This window comes from Lottia gigantea (genome assembly GCF_000327385.1).
Source record: "Lottia gigantea unplaced genomic scaffold LOTGIsca_26, whole genome shotgun sequence".
In the NCBI taxonomy this organism is placed as follows: Eukaryota; Metazoa; Mollusca; class Gastropoda; family Lottiidae; genus Lottia; species Lottia gigantea.
This window is the reverse complement of record NW_008708797.1, coordinates 1,104,371-1,119,994: the sequence shown is the minus strand read 5'-3', so window position 1 is coordinate 1,119,994 and position 15,624 is coordinate 1,104,371. Positions and strand designations below refer to the sequence as shown.

The 15,624-nt window shown below is 31.8% G+C and overlaps 2 protein-coding genes across 2 annotated transcripts; both read right to left on the bottom strand.

Annotated features, from left to right (window-relative positions):
• Nucleotides 1–593: 593 nt before the first annotated feature.
• Nucleotides 594–7,096, bottom strand: LOTGIDRAFT_215180 (hypothetical protein; the record flags this gene model as incomplete). The annotated part of the gene is made up of 6 exons (XM_009055974.1): nt 594–777; nt 3,725–3,918; nt 5,847–6,020; nt 6,148–6,222; nt 6,328–6,501; nt 6,929–7,096. The coding sequence occupies 6 exons, from the start codon at nt 7,091–7,093 to the stop codon at nt 594–596; spliced, it is 966 nt and encodes a 321-aa protein (XP_009054222.1).
• A 6,248-nt stretch (nt 7,097–13,344) lies between these two features.
• LOTGIDRAFT_232155 (hypothetical protein) lies at nt 13,345–15,624 on the bottom strand (the record flags this gene model as incomplete). The annotated part of the gene is made up of 2 exons (XM_009055973.1): nt 15,533–15,624; nt 13,345–14,576 (listed from the first exon to the last, which is right to left on the bottom strand). A coding segment is annotated over exon 2 (1,206 nt), but the record flags the coding sequence as incomplete, so codon positions are not given.

The window sequence follows — 15,624 nt, the reverse complement described above, 5'->3', positions numbered from 1 at the left end:
CAATTCAACATCCATAAGCTCTCAAAAGTACAACAGACCAAGAATATAACCCAGTCACTTTGTGCCATGAAAACTCATTTTGTATGAAGCATATTAAGACCTTATTAGCACACTTTCTGTTTTGTCAAATAGGAAAGAAAACAATTAGAAATATCCATATATAAATTTGATTTGATTTGAATGGAGTTTTAGGTCCTACTTTTCTGCACCTTGTGGGCTAATGAAGACGGGCAACGCCAAGCAGGGTGCCATGAGGGAAATTTTTCCAGGACTGCGGCATTAGCCTGCTTTTTTTCGATTTCCAACTGTCGAGGGATCTTAAACGTGCACAGCCTGTAGCACACAGGACCTCGGTTTATTGTCCCATCCGAACGCTTTTTCCATGCCAGCCCCTCTTACCTGCATAACTGACAGGGAGAAACCGGGTTGAAAAATCCGAAGGTATTATCTCGACCTATGCCGGGATTGAACCCTGGACCTTCAGGTCAGCGAGCATTCGCCTTACATCACTGAGCCACCGCGGCTCCCATCCATATATAAAGAATCAAACCATTATTGCCTATTTGAGTAACATATTGAGTCATATTACTAAGTCACTTGAATTGTTTCACATAATCTGAATCTTTATGAACAGTCCTATAGTGAACATTCAAATTTCCTGTTAAAGTATAGCTTGCGTCACATAATTGACATCCATATCTGTAATTGAAATGAACTGCTTTCATATGACGTACAAGGTAGGATTTCCATTTAAATGATCTGTGGCAAACTGTACATCTATAGGCAAGCTTATCCTGTAATAGAGTTAGATAGATAATTTAACAGTGCTAATCACCTAATAACTTAACAGTGTTTATCATCTTATATTGCTGATAACTTAACGGTGCTTGTCTTTTTACACAGATAATTCAGAAGTTAATTTAAGTGTTTATCATCTTAAAACCAAGATAATTTAACAGTGTTAATCATCTTGTAACACAGATAATGTAACAGTGTTTATCATCTTATAACACAGATAATTTAACAGTGTTTATCATCTTATAACACAGATAATTTAACAGTGTTTATCATCTTATAACACATTGATTAACAATGGTTATCACCTTAAGACAACATAAATTTCAACTGAAATGTTTGTCATTACATGCAGTAAAGTTGTAGATCTACTGGAGGCAAATGTACTCACAAGACAGCATTAGTTGAGCCATCTATGACACAAGAGGAATATTTCACAGGCATACATTCCTTACTTTTATAGAATGAATAATTATGTATAATTATAATAATTTCATGTTTAGCAGGGCAGTTCAAACCACAAGACCTATGACAAAATCTGGGGTGGTCGGGAGATATCTGGCATGTTTTGTCGAAAGATGTGCCAATAATTTTACACCATTATTAAGTGTGAGCAGGCCTTTACGAAAACAATCAAAACTAGAGCCACACGTGGCACAGAGTGGGACTTTGCAAATGTAGCAAATTGCAAAAGACCCCGAAAAAATCAACCTTCCACGATAATTAGATCATGTGCAAGAACAGTCTAAAGTTGAGAAATTTTCATTTTTTAGAAGATTCTAATACCGGAAGTAGACGTCAGACCTCACAAATGTAACTATCAGCAGATAGCCAAGGTCAATGACCTTTGATCTTGTAAAGGAGAAGGTCTAAAAAGGTCAAGATCAAGAGATATACGTCATAAAATTTCTAATTGCACACGACCATAAAACCGGAAGTTGACATAGGACAGCAATTATAAAAGTATAAATAGATAGCCAATGCCAATGACGTTTGATCCTACAAAGGTCAAGGTCAACAAAGGTCAAGGTCAACAAAGGTCAAGGTCAAAAATTGAAAATTTTGAATTTCCAAAACCTGTTCCTTTTTTTGAACTATGAAGCGGAAACAACCGAACTTCGAAGACAAACTGGCTCAAAACATGAGGTAATTGTATGCAAAGTTCCATTTTGAACAAATGTATACTTTGCGAGTTATGCCCTTGGCCAAAAATGTCAATAATGAGTAATTTAACCTGGATGTGCCACGCCCACCTCAATTTTTTTTGCATAGGTTAATTGATATTCAAAATGTTTTGTCGTATTCCAAATTTCAAGCTTCTACATCATACAGGTCAAAAGATATAGGTCAACAAAAGTCAACAAAGGTCAAAATCGAAAAATGAAAATATCCAAATGTACAAAACCCGTTCCTTTTTTGAAACTATAAAGCTGAAACAGCTGAGCTGTTAACACAATCTGGCCAAAAGGAAGATGTAATTGTGTGCAAAGGCCCTTTTTGAACAAACGCATCCTATGCGAGTTATGCCCCTGCCTCTAAATGTAAACAATTAGTAATTCAACCTGGATGGGCCACACCCACATAAGTTTTTTTGTCATAGGTGAATTCATATTCAAAGTGTCTAGTTATATTCCAAATATCAAGGTTCTACATCAAATAGATCATAAGATATACGTACACCAAGCTCAAAAAGTCACAAATATTGTAAAAAAAAAAACTCAAATTTGAAAAAATCACGAATTTCAATTTTGCTTTAAAATAACGATTGTTATATCTATGTAAAGTACACGAGAAGCACATTAGGAAACCGAAAAAATTTACTCTCTAGGTTAATTAGGTCACGTGCTAGAGCAGTCCAAATTTGCGAATTTGGCTTTTTACGGATAGCCATAAAACCGGAAGTACATGTCGGAGGTCGAAGGTTAAAGTATCAAATGATAGCCAAGGTCAATGACCTTTGACCCTATGAAGGTCAAGGTCATCAAAGGTCAAGGTCACAAGAAATAAGCTTTCAAACTTTGAAAAAATTCAACCGAAAGTTGCAAAAATGCAAAAGCGAAATTCAAAAATCGGCTCCCAATGTTTTGTAGACTTTCGACAGCAGATTACATCGACACCAAAATTACGCAGGTTTAGTTTATTCCTAAGGACTTATTTCGAATTTAAGAAAAGTTGGAAATCAAAATGGCGGCCAAAGTATCACTTCCGGTCCGGCCATAGATTTTTATTTTATATCGCTCAACGAAATTCCGTTCATTTTGATAAATCTCACCGGAAGTTATTCGACAAATTCGATTTTGGACTTCAAGTGACTCAAACTTTGAAACCAGAAATGACGTAAAAAATCTTGACTGTATCATATCATTTACTTAAGTGATGTCTATTTGCATTTTAAATTTCAGATCAATCGATGCAAAAACAAAAAAGTAGCAAAAAAATTGAAAAATTTGATCGCAAAAAGTTTGCGACAAAGTTACGAATTTCGAAATTTTTTAAGTGCTATCTAGTCGACATTAGCCACCAGATGTTAAAATTGAAAAATGTTTCAATTTATATTTATGCACAACATTGCCATTATCTAAGGTTCAAGAAAGTTGAATGATTGCTGCAACTACTGCAGTCTAAGCTCAGGAAGGTGTGTAAAAATCGAAAAAAAAAAAAAAAAAAAAAAAAAGAATTGACATTTCGATAACAAACTGGGACTTTGCAAAAGCAAAGTCCCACAATCAGTTGATAAGAATTTTTTTTTTATTCCAAAAACATAAAATTGTTTGCATACATACAGCAAAGGGCCCTTCAGCTTCATTGAACAGTAAGTAAAACAGAATAACAAAATCCAAAAATCTGTTGCCAAACAAAACCCTGCTAGAAAAGGATAGAACAAGATTTGGGTTCCTTTCAGTTAAAATTGGTCTGCATCTCAGAGCACTTTTCATGACTTAGTGCTATATTGTGAATCTTTTGAAAATGTTTTTTCAAATGAGCTGACTGAGTGAATTGTTTTCCACAAATAGTGCAAGCTACTCGAACATTGAGATGTAATGAACTAATGTGTCGCTTGAGGTTAGAATTACTCCCCATCTTTTTACCACATGTTAAACACTTGTACTTCTCAGAAAGCATCTAAAACATACAAAAATATATGTTTGTTATCCAGATAGTCATATTAATACAAACTCTTCACATTGTCATTTTTCAAACATAAAACAAGATTGTATATGGTATTGTTGTCCACTGTTGTTTCAAACCGATTGCATCAAATAGTTCTAATATCTAATAAACCACAGCAAGTACACACACCCAAAATATCAATCAATTTAAACATCAGCTTTGCTTTCAGTTAATTAAACGTTACGAAGCTATAGTTTCTTATTTTTTAAATGTACGGTACATGACTATAATTAAATTTTCTTTGTTCAATTTATATTCTTATCTTGATATATCATTAAAGTAGTAAACAAATAATTTTTATAAAAGCATTATTCAACAGAGATGTGACTTGTTTTCCTTATTCACTGGGGATTGCTTTTCCACACAAGATTTGTAGACCCAACATTCATATTGTGTTCGACTAAAATGTGTCGCTTAAGTTCACACTTTTGTTGGAAAGATCTACCACATATGGAACAGTGGACAGCCATTTTAAGATGAACTGTTCTGATGTGACGATAAAGAACATATCCTTTGGTAAAGATTTTACCACAAACAGTACAAGAGTAACTTTTACCACCAGCCTAAAATCAGATAAAATATCACTTTAGAATCAAGATCATTCAAAAACAAGCTATATGCTACTAAATTAGTAGTTCTACAAGACACTAAATTACTGCAAATACTTGTATTCATGTATAAAATTCAAGTTTTACTAAGAATTATACATCTGTTCCACCCGAACTTTGGTATATGTACGTCATGGTGCTATGAAAAGTAGTTAATTTGGGTTGATTAATAAGTGGATGTTTATGAATCTTTCAAATCATGTCTTGGGCAACAATTCTGTATGAACTTTTTTAATGTGTCTTTTTAAGTTATCATCCTGTGTAAAAGTTCGGTAACAGATTGGACAAGTCACTCGATAATTCAGATGTTTTCCTTGAACATGTCTATCTAACTTGCTTTTATGTAAGAATTGTTTATGACACCATTGGCAGTTTAATTCACCAACTTTTACGTGAATCTACAAAATAAATAAAATGTCTTTTATTATTGAACATATGAACATGTTCCAAATGCAAATTGCTGGCTATGCCAGAAACAGATACTTGATAGCAGAAGATTCATATTCTTACAATTTATTCATGAATTTTAACATATTTTCTCGTCATAACTATTCATAATTATATATCTTTACTGCAATGTTTGTAAAATTAATGTCATTGTAATATTGATTATATATATGTAGCTCACATGGAGTATAATTTTTACCCACGATCTTTCTCTTTTGGATACTCTATTCTTATAACATTTGATCCTCCAATCAATTTCCAATTAAAATTTACCCAAAGCCATTTCCAACTAATTTCACGTATTTCAAGAGGCAACCTGTTGATTCTGCCATTTTATGATGGTGCAATCAGATATACCTTTAATCATTTGTTAATTGACAACACTCGACAATGGATTAGATTAAAAGATGATATTCGAGATTGGTTGATTAGGAATTTAATACGGAAACACAGTGATGAAAATTTATGGGCTATGTGGCCATCAAATATTTGTTTCAACACTAGGCTTGCAATCAAAAATTGTGAGAAAATGAGCATAGATATCTATGATATTGAGAAGCAAAAGATAATTCCTGTTATTTTTAACTATTTATTTACCGGTACTATAATCTCTAAATAACATTTAGAAGTAGATAGAACATTAAATAAATACTTAAATAAATTTATTTACTGTTTAAAAACATATTACAAAGTATTTGATATAAACATTTGCTGAATAGAAGTTTGATTGTACTAGTACCAAAAAAAAAACTTCTAATAAGTGAAAATTTATGTTGTATTTTGATCTCCACACCAAGAATGCATCTGAAATTGTTTTGAATGTACTAATTTCAAATGTTGTTTTAAATTATCATTTTGAGAGAAAGATCTTTCACAGAAGGGACACTCAGCTCGATAGTTCAAATGTCTTCCTCGGACATGTCTTTCTAACTTGCTTTTAAATAGAAATGCTTTATCACACCAATCACACTTCCAACTTCCAGATCTTATCACAGACATCTACAATGAAAGACAATCTGCTTTATTGATGACTTTTCTTAAAATGACTCTTTAAGTTTCCTTTTTGATTAAAGCTAATACCGCACACAGGACAAGTAAATCTTAAATTAAGATGAACACCTCTAACATGTCTATCCAGATTAGAGGTAGTTGTAAATATTTTACCACAATGACTACAATTTAAACTTCTTCTCCCACTAACCTACAACATACAAAAATATCTTCTGTCAATATTCCTTGGAAATCACAAAATATAGAGTTATATTGACTACAAATTATCAGTATTCACAAGAAGATCTTCTCTCACTAATTTCAAATGAAACTTCTTAATATGATCCCTTAAATTTCCTTTCCAATTGAAAATCTGACCACAAAAGGAACAAGACACTCTTTGTTTGAGGTGTACGCTTCGAATATGACGGTCCAAATTGGAAGATGTAGAAAAAACTTTATGACACCAAGTACAGAGACCAGTCCTTCTCTCCTAAAACAAAAAACACACCAATTAATGAAGGTTTCCAAAATATGTCAGTAAATTTTGTGGATATTACGTAAATGCACTTTTAAATTACTTCTTTTCACGAACTGACTATCACAAACTGGACAATTAACTCTATAATTTAAATGTTTGATTTGATAATGTTCTCGTAAAGTTGATTTCCTAGTACACCGCACTTCACAATATGGACACTGAAAACCCTTTGAATCATGACACGTTTGATGTTGAACTAAATCTTGAACGCCTTTTGATATGTACCCACACCAACAAGAATTGTTAAATGTTGGTATTTCCTAAAATAACAAAAAAAACTGAGCATTATTACGCTTATCACTAAGGGAATCATCAACATGAATAAAATGTTAACTTCACATCGTTATTCTTTAAAAAATCCACTATTAGAATGTACTCTCTTCACATGTTCTCTAAGGTTGCTTTTACGCACATACTCTAAATTACAAAAGGGACAAGTTATTTTATAGTTCAAATGTTTAATATGAATGTGTTCTTTTAAATTGCCTTTTCTTGAACAGCAAACAGGGCAATATGGACATTTAAAACCTTTTTTTCCCATATGCTCAAAACCACTTGTTTCATTAACAATTCCCTAAAAGAAAAAGAAAAGTGTGAATGTATCATCATTCAAGTCAACCTTAGTAAAGGTAATAATCTTGTACCACAGACAAGTTCTTTTTATCATTTCTATCAATTTAAAATTAATCAAATCAATTCAAAAGTCATAAAGGCATGATATCTGCATCAGTGCTAGTTGTGTAATAGGAAGCTAAGTTAACCTGAAGTTAGAAGCCTTCTTTCATAAGGACTTTAAGTGTAAGGACTGCTCTTATTCTGGACATTTGTAGTAGTGTTTGTATGTAAAGTATTGTCAACATAAGATATAATTGGTAATATTAACAATTCTACCATTATTACACCCTTTATTAAACCAGTTACATAAACTGACGTTTGTCACATAACAATATCAATATGGTGTATGAATACATCTCAAAACAAAACAATGACTCCATCTAAGATTTGTGTATAAGACAGTGCAGTTTGTATCAATATAAATATATATAATGCATGTTTGTGGCATGATCACATCAACATGAATAAAATGTTAAGTTCACATCATTATTCTTTAAGAAATCCACTATTAGAATGTACTCTCTTCACGTTCTCTAAGGTTGCTTTTACGCACATACTCTAAATTACAAAAGGGACAAGTTATTTTATAGTTCAAATGTTTAATATGAATGTGTTCTTTTAAATTTCCTTTTCTTGAACAGCAAACAGGGCAATATGGACATTTAAAACCTTTTTTCCCGTATGATCAATTGCTTTTACACATCAATAATACTGAGACAAACATTTTCATTCCTACATAAATCAATATAACTTTCAATTATTATTTTTATATTACTATATTTTCATATTAAATGAAATGTCTCTCAATCTATTTCCCTTAACAAGTAAGTCACTTTTTGTTCCACTGCCCTTATAATAAATACCCCATTATTTGCCCAGTTCTTTATTTAGTTTTACTGCCCTTACAATAAATACCCTGTTATTTGCTCAGTTCTTCACTATAAACTCACTTATTATTCTCCAGTCCTTACAATAAACACCCGGTTCTTTGTTTTCAGCTTTTGACAAACTCAATATTAGTCTTATTATTTGCTAATTTTCTGCTCTTGTCAAGAAAACTATTCTGTAAACTTAGAAGTAGACTATAGTTCTAGTTCTACAATTTTATTACAAAAATGAATGTTCTCGTTTCTTATGGAACATGAGATTATCTTTCTGAGAATAATTCTTTCCACAGATATCACAAATTTCTCTTTGCTTCAAATGAACACCTTTAACATGACGATTAAAATGATATTTGGTTGGAAAACTTTTATGACACCATTGACATCTATGCCCACCAGCCTAGAATAACAAAATGTTCAATGAACTTTTAAGCCAAGCACATCACTAATTTTAGAGAAGGAGTTGTGTTGAAGATAGTTGGTTTTTATAATTTTTACATATTACTAATGTGAATAAGTGAAATAATAGGGAGCTGCAAGAGACTTTATCCCGTTGAATATATAGTAATTTTTTCCTAGTCATGCTGCTAGCAGGAATAATATTTTTTATTGATGTTCAAGATATCAAATATAGAGAAATGTGCCCTTTAACATATCTGAAAGTTTTAACTAAAAAAATTCAACCATTAATTTTTAAATGCCCAAAATATTAAAAAACACTGCATTTGGTTTTTAGTTTGTTATACTGCTTGGAAACTGTTGGAAACTACTGTAAGGATTTGCATTAAATAAATGCCTATTTGTAGAGAAATATGTTTCCTACATATATCTTAAACATTTCAACTAAATATAACTAGCCATTAAAAAAAACAAAAGGTCAAACCAATTAACAATTGGTAACCAGTTTTTAATTAACCCTTTAAAAACAAATTGATGAAAAAGATACATAAATATAAATAGCATATTTTAGAAATTTTTTCAGGTATAATTAAAATATTTTTGATTATGAAAACTTTTTTCAAAAAAGCAGAAGGCCCCTTTAAAATTCTTGTGGTATTTTAAGGAAAATTAAAGATAGTTAAAAATACTAACTGAAATTATTGTGCCATGACACAAAAAAAGAAGATCTGCATTTTACCAACTCCAATTTCTTGCATTTCTAAATAAATTCATATTGCAACGTTTTAACTAGACCTCTTATGACCCATTCAAACTGACATGCTCCAGCTAGGGCCTAACAGCAAAGATGTAACTTGCTATGAAATTTACAGCTAACTCCAATTAAAACAGGCCAAATGTACAAGGAAAAATAATATTGAAATATCCAATATCCAAGGTTATACATGGTTAAATTACTTAAATCAAGTAAAATTCTACATAATTTATCTCATGCTATATTTAAAAGAAAACTTGGACCTCTTTTTCACTTATATTATTTGATCATAGAAGATTTCTAGTAAGAAGTTGTTTGGATTTATGACAAAGATCTAAGACAAAGGAATATTATTCTTTTGAGAAGTAAGAACATCTGAGTAATATTTACATGTAAAAAAACGTGAAAGTTTCTCACCTTAAATCATCTTGGTTCATTGTCAGAAAAGAAAACTCGAACAAAAATCATGCTCACACAAGATCGTAATCAAGGATAAATATGTGGTCCAGATTGTTATAAACTGATGCAGATAGTTCAATTAAGTTTGAATATACTTGAGGTTGAGATTTTCATCATTGAAAATAACGCTGTGAGCTTTAATTGTGACAACATGCCATTTTGTCCCCTACGCTTTATGTATAATAAGTGATACTATCATAAAGATACAAAATGAAAGAATGGACAAAGCAAATCTTGAAACCCAGTAACGAGTATTAGAGTAAGATACACAATATAACGATATTATAGGAATAACATTTACAAGAGGAGATATATCCCAAACTTAGGAATGATATGGCACTACATCTATTAATTTCTGGGTACATGGTGATAGTTATTGCTGATTAACTCAAATCTTTGATAACTACTAGTGATGTCTGTAAGATACTTTGAGGCTTGATAATATAAAGCAGATAAAAACCACATGCTAGCAACAGAGTGATGAAAGCAGAAGACCTTTCAAACACTAATATCTATATTATACCAATCAAATGGTATTTAGGTAATCAAAAACTGGATATTTGGCAATTTTCTTTTGTTATGAATGCAAAAGCTTTCAGATCTTTAAGGATTAGAGGTGAAAAGGACAGTCTCGCATGTAGGCTTAGATTCAATCAAAATACACCTATAGATTATTAACTTTATTTTTTCCTGTGTTTATTTCATTAATTTGGATATGACAAGATGTCTGGACTGTCAGATTTAACATTCAAAAGGAAAAAAAGTAATGGTAATTACTATTGATACCGTGAATCCAGGAGAAAACTCTTCTATTTGAATGACATTGAAGCAAAATGAAATTTTCCACAAGAAAATATCAACAAAACAATCTTTAGTTGTATTCCATTTAGATTCAAAAGACAAATATGCTGTCAAAGGAGTTTATCCTTTCTGTATATTAACAAAACAAGGTCATCTTAAACTGCTGAAATAACTGCAACAAGTACTGGCTACTTTATTTTATTTTTATCCAAAGAAGTTTCTAAATGTTGTATATCTGAAGCCAAAATTTTATAAAAGGCTTTAACAGATCGATAAAATTATAGTTTGAAAAACTGATAGAGCAAGTTTAAGCAGAGCCTGCAATGTTTAATATAAGACTGATAAATCCAATTTAATTCAAAACAAGGATTCCCTTCCATAAATTTATAAATATCACAAAGATCATTATAAAGAACTAGAGTGATATTCATTACTATCTATGCAAGAAAGTCTGTGAATGTAAGGTCCATTAACGAAACTCTCCATATACATTAGATTAAAATGTAACAATTGATATTTTTAACAATACAAATTGTTAGAAACTAGAATCATTACATTTATTGTGGATGGGGTCTGGGTGGGGTAGCTCAATCATTTCTTTATGGACACTAGTGCTCAAGCTAGAAAGAAACTGTCCAAAAATAGATTTTTTTATCATATAAACTTTCCAATAAATATTGCTGGAGTTTTTCTTCTGAGTTTGAGCACTATAAATTTAACTGTATAGGGTTCAATAATCAGTCAGGGATATGATCAGAATAAAAGGGTATAATTCTAGATATCAATGACCCACTATCAAAGAAAAGTTGAATTATGGGGAGGCATTTTTTGTGAGACTTTCTGGTATTTTTCACTTTTATTTTAATGAAGGTTTAATGCGTTGACTCAATTGCTTTGTAATACGTGTTAATATGTAAAATATAGAACAAAACTTACCTGCATAAAACTTTCAGATTTGACTTACAGTTTTACTCTAAAGAGTATGGCCAAAAAGAAAATTTTTCAGTTAAATATAAAAACTTATTCTTAGATCCCAAACATGACATATTTTTAGCAGTAAGGTTTTGTCTGAAAATTTTCTTTTCTTCTGATGACAATAAAATACCACAGAAAAAACTTAAAATTTAGCCAAATTTCAGAGCAGCATCAAATGACAATTTGCTGTCAATGTTCATTTCAAAACTGATGATTAATTTCATAATTTTACACCTCAATCATAAGACGAGTTTAACAAAATGTCATCAAAAATATCCCAAACTATTAAATTACATAGAAGAGGCATATTTCGCAATTTTGTAAGTTTTAACTTGTGATTTTATAAAGTCAACTTTATTCCTTCTTCAAAGAAACAACCAATAAGCAAGTATGACATGGTAGTTTTCTTTGAACAAAGAAAACATATACTTCTATAGGGAAAAAAGACTGGATTTAATACTTCCATACTAAATACTTTATTTATTTCACAATAAATTTAGATGAAGAGTTGATTCCAGTACTTTAGTCTCTATTGGCCAGAGGACAAATGATTGAGCATTTATGTTCTTCAGAAAAGCAATATTTTACAGCAGCTCCAATGGAATTGTAGCATAAAAAACACTTGCTCTTAATGAAGTCAAGGAAAAGGGAACAATGTGAAGAGTTTTCAGAGCAATATCAATATGAATCCATTCAAATCTTTTATTTCTGCATATTATTATATGTACACTATGTTTGGTATTAAAGACATATCTTTTAGTAGAACTATTTGATATGCTCCATATTTTTTTCCAAGTTTGAGGTTCACACCTTAGTCAATAGACTTCAAATAATAAGCTTTCAAGAATCAACCAAAACATTCACTCGATGTTGATTAGTAATTTTTGAATGATCACTGTCCATTGTTTACAAGAATGGAAATTTTCTTATTGTGAAAATTCAATGATAGAATTCATGTTGATACTGATAGTTAATGGACCTTGAACAATGTTATATACCTTCGTTTCTTTTTACACTGCCCACTGCCACACATTATCAAAAAATTTAAGACATTTCAAATTTGTAGTCGGATAAGCATCGAACAGAAGACATTTCTAAATTTAGAGCCCCAAAACTGTTGAATTTTCTTAAAATGATTTATCAATGGTTTTTGGTAATGACGTTTTCAGTGAGTCACAAAATGAAAAAACTTGTATCTGACGATTGGTATTATCACACTATGTAGCAGGAGTACAAAAGTCAAGGTATGAAACATTGCTAATAGTTTGAAATAAACAGTGAAACGTACCTGTTGATTTTGAGATGAAGAGGCGCCAGAGCCAGACACTGAAAATTAAAATCCATACTGATAAATACACAATATAAAGGTCAAGACATATATATATTGTTTGAATTCAATTGTGAGAAATTTATGAAAAACTCTGTGGACAAATACAATATTTTATTTCAAATTCTAGTTCTTAACCAAAAAATCTGACAAGAAGTTCTGTTACCTTTTCTCATCAAAACATTCCAGCAAATAAATAAGAAATATATAAATAACATACCTGACATGTAAGCGCCTTGTGATTGGTCAGGTAAATTAGGAATATCAGAAAAACTCTGATTGCTTGATTCATTGGTATGTAAGCCTACAGGATATAAACCAACAGTTTGTTCGCGCAAACTATTGAAAAAATCATCATCATTTGATTCACCACCGAAACTTGAAAGACTGTTATCACCACCCTGAGCACCTGAAAATATAGAACACAACCTGTAATTGACACTATTCTATTAGAACTCATCGGTTATTTAATGTTTGAAAGACTATTTCTGAAAATATTTAAGAAAAGAATACAAACTAGGTCATGTAAAAGATAGAATATATCACCAATTTCCATAATCAGTTTCAAATGCACTTACCAAAAGAAGGACGCTGAAAACTAACTGCTGGCTCCATCACACCATAATTAGATTCAGAATCTAGTACGCTGTCTACTTCATCTTTTACTGAAGTTAAATCAATTTCTATAACATCAGGTTCCGATGGTGCTCTAGATTTTGATGGGGTGAAGGGAGAACTATTTTTATTTGAAGGCTCATCCTGGGCACTTGTGTCTAATGATGAAGGTAATATTTCTGATGAACTTGCATCAGTTTCCATTTCCGCTGTATTATTTTCAGTGTCAGAAGTTTGTTTATCCGTTTCAATATCTGGTGGTTGTTCATTTTGACTAGAATCACCTTCTGCGATATTTTCTGAGTCTTTTTCACCGGTTGACGCTGTATCTATTGATAAATCATGACTAGTGACAGATTCTATTTTTAGTTGACCATCATCTCCTTCTGTTTTATTTTTATTACTAGCTACAACACTACCATTTTCTACTTTAATAACTTCAAATTTAATATCAGGTTTATCTGTTGTATCAGTAATATTACCAGTAGAATCTGATTCTGGTTTATCAGCACCAGGTAAAGAATGAGCTGGTGTTGCTGATACTGATGCTGGATCAACAGGAATAGGAATGGACGGAGATGTTATTGTTGATGTTGCATTTAATCTTTGTGATGGTGATGTTGGTATTTTTCGTGGTGATAATGATGATAAATTCATGGATTGGCGCTGAGGTGATGAAAAACGAGGCATTTTAGCCATTTGATGAGGAGGAAGTCTATTTTGATCAAAGGGTCTTCTTCTCATTTGAGGATTTCGATTTAGTGAACCTGGGTAACCTTGAGGTCGTGAAAACTGACCTCTTTGATGCATTGTGGGTCTTCCTCCCCCAGGTTCATCTGTCAAGTCCACACTAATGTCATAACGAGTTTTACCCAAAACATTTGGGGTGGGGGGAGGAAGTGGTCTGTCTAAATTTTTCTTTGGTGTTTTTTGTTGTGGATCAGTAGCATAGAAACTTTTACTGATAAATGTTGTTGAAGATTCATCACTTTTAGAAACTTTTTCATTCACAATATAATTAAATTCTGTTGCACTGTCAACTGTTAGAAATAAATGACCCACAACTTTCACATTTTTATCAAAATCTACATTTCCATGACAAACCGCTTGTAAATTTTTCACTAAAGCTGAGATAAATTGGTTAGCAGATTTTTCTTCTAAGGATACCATTTTTCAGAATGTTATTTCACATTGACTAAAAAAAAAAGAAATTCATTAACGATTGGTAACTATACGAAATAATTCTCAAATTGTATGGCTCTTTATGCACCATGATAACTTCTAAAGCATCTATAGTCATCTATAACCCTGTTTCCACTAAGAATTTTATTGTAAAGTAAATTTTGCACATAGCTAGCTTCATTGCCAAATGCATTGCATTTACACTGAGTTTAACTGGTTCCTGAACGACTTTAGCCTCGATTACAACCAGTAAAATGCAATAGACCACAAAGATCAGTATGCCCCTTATTGCTGAACAAGATAAAGCTGGCTTTTTGCGTTTCCACTGGTTAAGTAAAAGCCAGCTTTAAGCTAGCTTACAGTTGACCCTGATTCATTTCGGCAATTTGCCCAGTAGAAACACACAAAAGCTAGCTTAAAGCTGGCTTTTTCCTTCAGTGGAAGCACAGTATATTATACTTGACATATAGATGAAATTTAATTTCTTCAATAAAAAGTCATTTTTGTATGGATGAAGTGAAATATAAACTCCAAAATACCCCTTAGAATAGATTCTTAGGTGTCTTAGGGTGAAAAAATTGGTGGCAATAAATGCATCATTTATAGGCCTATGACCTTATCCCCTGTCAAATGTTATTGTTAAGAATAACTCAATAAGATGAGACTATAGCTATAATTGGGTATACAATCCTACATATTGAGCAAACAATGTCACTATTTTACTGTGCAAAAGTACAGGGTAAATTTAGCTTAACTGCAACAGCCCACTTTATACTACGGTAACTAATTCAAGCCAAGGACAACGACAAGTTGAAGATACATACAATACATGGTCAAAGTCACAGTGCCCACATTGCCACAATCTTGTTGCTTAAAATATCTCGACAGTCCAGCATACTGTCTGACCTATATTCTCTTCAAGATTGATTTTGCGATAAACCGATTACTTTTCACAGCGTCTATACTTACAAATTGCATTGATTCTTTGTTGTGGTCATGAATTATCGCGGGAATGCAAGATGAAATTGTCATAAAGATCTTTCTAGACCAACCACGCATCG